Source organism: Cyprinodon variegatus, unplaced genomic scaffold, assembly GCF_000732505.1.
Source record: "Cyprinodon variegatus isolate N-32 unplaced genomic scaffold, C_variegatus-1.0 Scaffold370, whole genome shotgun sequence".
Classification (NCBI taxonomy): domain Eukaryota; kingdom Metazoa; phylum Chordata; class Actinopteri; order Cyprinodontiformes; family Cyprinodontidae; genus Cyprinodon; species Cyprinodon variegatus.
This window is the reverse complement of record NW_015150823.1, coordinates 163,107-169,579: the sequence shown is the minus strand read 5'-3', so window position 1 is coordinate 169,579 and position 6,473 is coordinate 163,107. Positions and strand designations below refer to the sequence as shown.

Below are 6,473 nucleotides of genomic sequence, written 5' to 3'. Positions count from 1 at the left end.
TTTATCATTAACAAACATAAACCAGGCAGTTGAAATGTTGACATCTATTAACTCAGGTTCTCGCTGTCTAATATCATAGTTTAATGATCTGAAACTTTCGCACCATTCTGAACACAGCAGAAATCTCAGTCTCTGATGTTTTCAGGTACCTGACTGCTCTGCTTATGAATGGTGTCAGATAAAGGAGACAAACTGGAGCTTTTCTCTTTCCTCCAGGATTCCAAGGTTTACTTAATCTGATCAGAGTTCTTTTACCTACAGATTACTGCTCCACCCTGAAGATAACTGACCAGTCCAACCAGAAGGTCGGGTGCACTATCTTCTGTGGGAATCTGGAGGACCACCCCAAGATTTTTGAGATTGGAGACATTGTCCGCATGCATCGAGTCAAGGTCCATGAAAAACTTCTTTTTTAGAAAATCAATCCCTTTCAAACCAGCACTGTTGTTCCTTTTAGTATAAAATAGGACAGAAGATGTCTTTATTGCTCCAAAGGGGGGAATTAATGGTCTGAGCAGCAAAGTAACAGCCTCATCAGGAAAGAGTCACACAAAGTGTTCACATTCAAAAGGTTTGGGACGGCGTGTAGAAAGAGTCAGACATGAAGGACATGATTGGAAAACAGGGGAATAAAGTGGCTGCTAACTGGTCTGGATCCAGTTAGAGGTTAGGTTGAACTTGTCTTATACTTTTGTTATAAACACCAAATGAAACTAATTTTATGTTTTTCTAAACAGGTGGGTCTATACAACAACTCCCCCACTCTGGTCAATACCTCTGGTTTCTCTGTGCTGACATTTAGTGGCACAGTGGGCGCCGCCGTTGAACCGCGGACCCGCAGTAAAACCTTCCACTTCGACGAGGACGACCGGCGCACCGTGGAGGAGCTGAGATCCTGGGCTGCGAGCCACAGCCAACTCCCACCCAGCTCTACCGCTGTCACTCTGGCAGCCGTTCAGCCCAACACCTACTTTGACCTGACCTGCCAGCTGCTGGCCAAAGCCCCCATTGAGTCCTCCTGCACTCTGCTGAGGGTAGGTGCTCTCATTGTTAAATTAAATGGTGAATAAAGTGCTGAGAAGGTCACTGCTTTGGCTATCTGTAACACAAAGGTGCTCATCAGTGAGATGGTCCTTCAGCTTCACATCTCATCTAAATCGTGCAGAGAGGAGTAACAAGTTGACTGCTGCAGCAGTGACGGCGCTGAAGGGACTGAAGTATCGTCATTCTGCCTCTTCGTAAACAGGGCTGGTTGTCATGGTTATAGAAATATTCCTGCCTTGGCTTCCACACCATTCCTGCTCAGGAAGTACGCAGCGTCTTTATCTTTAAAAGAAGATGGTTCAGCCTCTCTGATTATTTTTAATTTGTTATGAAATCCTAAGCTTTCAGTAAAAACACAGGGTGCTATTCAAACTCAACAAGTATGACATCATAGCTGGTTTACAGGTCTGATGATGGACTTCCTGTAGGATCATGTTCTCTTTTCCTTTACTCCACCTGATCTAAAACAGATCAACAAACCGGTTGTGGCTGGTCTGCTGGGTTTAGCACTGCTGCAAACATTTCAATTAGAGTGGTATCTTTAACGAGGTGTCGCAGACCGCAGAGATTGGATTTTCTGCACAGAATGGGAGCTAGCCTTAACCCTTTAAAGCCCGATCCAAGAATAAAACAAAACAGAAANACTGGCTGGATGTGCTCTCTTCATCCTCTGACATGGGAGCTGGCTCGGGCTCGTCTGCCTGGCTGTGTGTTTCCTGGACGGGGTCGCCTGTGGAGCTGGTTGACAGTTGCCTTTTGTATCTATGCTTCTTTTTCTATGTCTGCTTCTGTCTCCTTGAACCTCAGTCAGCCTCAGCAGACGGCCGCTCACACTGAGCCTGGACTTTTTCCTCTCCACTGTCGCTATTAGCATGCTTAGTATGAGGGATTGCTGAAGAGTCAATGAGTCGATGCAATCAGCTGGTTTTCTTTAGAAAACTTTGAATCAATCTAACTGGATGATCTGGTTGAATTGGATCTATAAAGTGACCTGAAATGACATGATGTGAATTGGAACTATAGAGATAAACTGAATAGAATTGGATGATCACTGCTTTCCAAGGTGCATTATGGGAATTTTTGAGTCCACTACTTTTTCATCCACTAGATTTTCTGACACCAATTTAAAGTGGTGTTGATACTGAATAGTGAATATGGCGGACGTTCGGCCTCAATCTATATGAACCGTATTGCAGCTTAAATGGGGGGAGGGGGGCTGTGGATCCCGAGGTTTTAAACCTCTGCTTAGAAGTTCCTCCATCGCTGTTCTCTGCTCACAGTCGGGACATCCCTGATGATGAGGAGCTGGCACTGATCTTCTCGGAGGCATCCAAGCGCTCTGAAGCCTACAGTCCGCCAGAGTGGGCTCTGTCCGGAGAGCTCAGCCTCCCAGGAGACGCCTCAGGATCTCCCAGTGTTCACCTTTCCTCCGAGCTGATGAACGAGGGCCAGCAGGACCAGCTCATCTTTCTGAAAGGTAATGGTTGAAAGATGGAGCCTGTATGTCTGCTGCTTCTCCAGTAATGTAAACCTTTCTTCTTCTCAGGTTGCTCTCTGGAGGAGACGTGCCACCTGGCAGCAACTTATAAGAACATTGTTCCCGTGAGGTCATCAGACGGACAGCTGGCGCCGCTGGACCTGTCGGCTCCTTTCCTCTTCAGAGGAAGGAGGAGGTACTACGGGTAATGCTGCCTGTTCCGCCATCTTTGATCAGACCGCTCCAGTTTACGGTAGCGTGCAGCTTTCTGTGTCCTCAGGGCGTCCAAAGAGGGCCCCTGCTCTGAGGGCCCCTGCTCTGAGGGCCTCTGCTCTGATGGCCCCTGCTCTGAGGGCCTCTGCTCTGATGGCCCCTGCTCTGAGGGCCTCTGCTCTGAGGGCCTCTGCTCTGATGGCCCCTGCTCTGAGGGCCCCTGCTCTGAGGGCCTCTGCTCTGAGAGCCTCTGCTTCAGGTTTCCAGGTTTCTGTGTTAAGTGTCAGCACAGAGCAGAATAAAGGAGTGGATTGAGGATCATTTAGAGGAAATAGATCATAATGATCTGGAGCTCAGAAACCAGTCATCAATACATCAATACTGGATGATTGATGTATTCAGTTATGTTGGAAAAGTCAGTGGTTTTGATTAATTGAACATTAGATCTGATTGGATGAAAGGAGATTGAGCGGAGCAGAGGCTGATGGACGTTGGTGCCTCTGAGCCTGAAGACAAACAGTCCAGATGAATTCAATGGGGGAGGAGCCGGTGGCGTTTGTCACTGATGATGTCCCTGCTTTAGGATCTTTGATTAAAGAGGACGGTTAGAAAATGAACTGATTCCTGTCTGGATCGTCTCCCTCAGGATCACAGACCACCACCATGCTCAGCAGAGGCTGCTGTGGTGCGGTCCTGTGTGTTTGTGAGCCGTTTCTGTATCATAGTGAGGACATTTAACCCTGATTTAGACCGAGGTCAATATTAAGGCCTGCCAGCGTACTGAGGTCCCCATTAAAGGGAAACGCCTGTTTTTTTACATTGGGCCCTTGATTTTATGTTATTCCATCATGTTCTACTCACCCATATGAGTTTAGTGTCATTTGGAGCCGTTCTGAAGATATTCCATTAGGTTATATCCAAGTAACGTCTTCCTATGGGCAACGACTTGAAGGCACAAACTAAACTGTTCATAATTTATTCTTTATGGTACGCCAGCATTCATAACATGTAGGCCAATCACTGTCTCCCAGACATCCACGGTTATATTTTTTTATATTTATGTTTTAAAAACAAACCAAAGTGTGTATGACATCATCCGTGCACGCTGGCTACCATTCATTCATCCTGTCCGCTGAACTGCTGCTAGTTTTCCTCACATGCCTGGAAGATGTCTAGTGCTGCTACCACAGATGATCTCGCTCTCCAAATGGAATTGAACGATTCAGATTAGCTAGAATGAATAGAAGGGGTAGAGCGTAGCCGCCTGATGTCATACACACGCCGCTTTGTTTTAAAAAATATAAATATAAAAAATAAAACCGTGGATGTGTGGGGGACAGTGATTGGCCTACATGTTATGAATGCTGGCGTACCATAAAGAATAAATTATGAACAGTTTAGTTTGTGCCTTCAACTCCTAACTGAATATCTTCAGAACGGCTCCAAATGACACTAAACTCATATGGGTGAGTAGAACATGATGGAATAACGTAAAATTAAGGGGGGTGTTCCCCTTTAAGATCTGAAGGTCTTTCAGGCTTTGGTGTCAAAAATCCGCCTGCATCCTGCACCAATAACCCACAGCAGAATAAAGAGAGATGTTGGTGGGATCTTTCAGCATCTAAATAGGAAGACAGCTCCAGGACCCGATGCTCATCCACATCTTTAAGAGACACCATCCTCATCCTGATCCCCAAGAGCCACAAACCCACAGGACTTAACAACTACAGACCTGTTGCGCTGACGTCTGCTGTGCTGAAGCATCTGAAGGACATCCTAGGCCCCTGGCTGGACCCCTGCAGCCTACCTGCTGGGCCCACAGCTCACAGGAAACGGTCACTACAGTAGTGATGTATGCACTACTAGTGTAACTAGACTGGGCTGCAGATCGTAGTTGTAGACCTCAGCTTCAGTGCCATCAAACCCCGCCATTAGAATCTCGCAGTGCTGGCCTCCACCTGACCGTAGATGGCAGCAGAGAGTAAGAGCATCTTGTGCTACTTCAGAACTGTCAGCAGCCTTCAAACAGTCTGGGTGCGTGTAGACCACCTGGATGGGCTGGACTGGTCCAACACTGTGTCATTATTGGTTGTGTTGAAGACTTTAAACCTGTGAGGAACTGTTTTACTTCTGCTCCTCTTACCATGGAGGTAAACGCTGGTCTGCAGCATCATCTTCCTCTGCTTCCTCCATCTCCTAGGTGTGGGATGGAACCAGATGTCCTCAGACTCTCCTAAAGGTGATCGTTGAGCCAAACGTCACAGAAGGTCCGGCTTCGTTCTCCAAGAAGAAAGAGGGCGTCATCGCAAATGTCCTAGTGTACGATAACCACGTGGAGACGTCAAGACAGCTGCAGGTAAGACCTTTGGAGTTGTTGCTTGACTAAAGCGAATGCATCTTTTGTAGGAACGGTTGGGTTCTCCTGATACTGTGATGGTCGACCTCTCACAGCAGCTCCAGGCTCCCTTTTCTCTGAAGCTTCTCCATCATCTATAGACAGATGTTTTCACTCTGCTATGCAGGACATCTCTGCTCCATACAGCAGGATGAAAGACAGCATCTTCAGATCAGCTGCAGGACTCTGGCTCCGCCCCCTCAGGATGTCCAGAGTGGTTCTGATCCAGATGTTTGTGTCCTGGAGGTCTGATCTGAGGTCCAGAACAGGCTCCATCCAGGATGTTTCTGCTCATTGCTGCATTCGTCTTCCCCCATCTTGTATAAACCCCCCATAGCATGATGCTGCCTCCACCATGCCTCTCTGAGAGGATAGTATCGGCCTGGTGATGAGTGATGACTGGTTTCCTTCCTGATGATCCCGCCAAAGAGATTAACCGCTGATGTAGGCCGATACTCTTGTCAGTGGAGGCTAATGAGCTCACTGGGACCTTCTCCGGTTTTCCCTCCAGACCTTCCTGCCTCTGCGGTGTTTCCTCTGACCTAATGCTTGCTGTTTTTGCTCTGTCATCCACCGTCAGCCTTCTACAGACCATAATGAGTCTTTCCTCATCAGTTCCATCAGCCAATTTACCACAGGTGGATCCATCCAAGCTGGAGAAACACCTTCAGGATAAAGCGGTTGGAACTCAGCTCAGTAAGGAGCTTCATGGTGAAGGCTGTGAATCCTTTTTCATTTTTAATACATCTTAAACGGTATGACTGAAGTTCCTGCTCACCAGCACCAGCTCAGAGTTACATGGCTGACCAATCACTGTGCTGCATTCACCTGCACCAAGACTCCCTTTTATCATAAAATACATTCCTCTCTTCATCTTATTTATTCTGGATAAATAGATAATCAACTATTTCAACAAACGTTAATGACTTTCCAAACCTGTTACCTTTTCATATTATAAAAGTAGATTTATACTCTGTAATCAACAATCAACTTTACGGTTAAACCGTCCGGTAATAAATCAGTGTTTGAACTTGGTTGTTTTCTGATGTAATGAAGGATTCCAGGAGGACTTCAGGTGTCTTTCCCTGAAACAGGAGCATCTAGCAGCTATCTGGAAGACCAGGAGGCAAAGGCCAGACTAAGAGAGACGTCTGTTCAGTAGAGACGGTCCGGCCTTCATCTTAAAACCAGGAGACCTCTGCTCAGACAGACGGTCCGGCCTTCAGCTTTAAACCAGGAGACGTCTGCTCAGTACAGACGGTCCGGCCTTCGGCTTTAAACCAGGAGACGTCTGCTCAGTACAGACGGTCCGGCCTTCGTCTTTAAACCAGTAGAAGTCTGCTC

General features: G+C 47.0%; 1 protein-coding gene across 2 annotated transcripts in view; it reads left to right on the top strand.

Annotated features, from left to right (window-relative positions):
- pot1 (protection of telomeres 1) overlaps positions 1 to 6,473 on the top strand; it is a 35,342-nt gene that overhangs the window by 13,256 nt on the left and 15,613 nt on the right. For both annotated transcript variants that reach the window (XM_015386521.1, XM_015386523.1), the window contains exons 8-10: positions 262 to 392; positions 738 to 1,034; positions 4,935 to 5,090. In XM_015386521.1, coding sequence (XP_015242007.1) covers positions 262 to 392; positions 738 to 1,034; positions 4,935 to 5,090 — 584 coding nt within the window. The remainder of the gene's footprint in view (positions 1 to 261; positions 393 to 737; positions 1,035 to 4,934; positions 5,091 to 6,473) is intronic.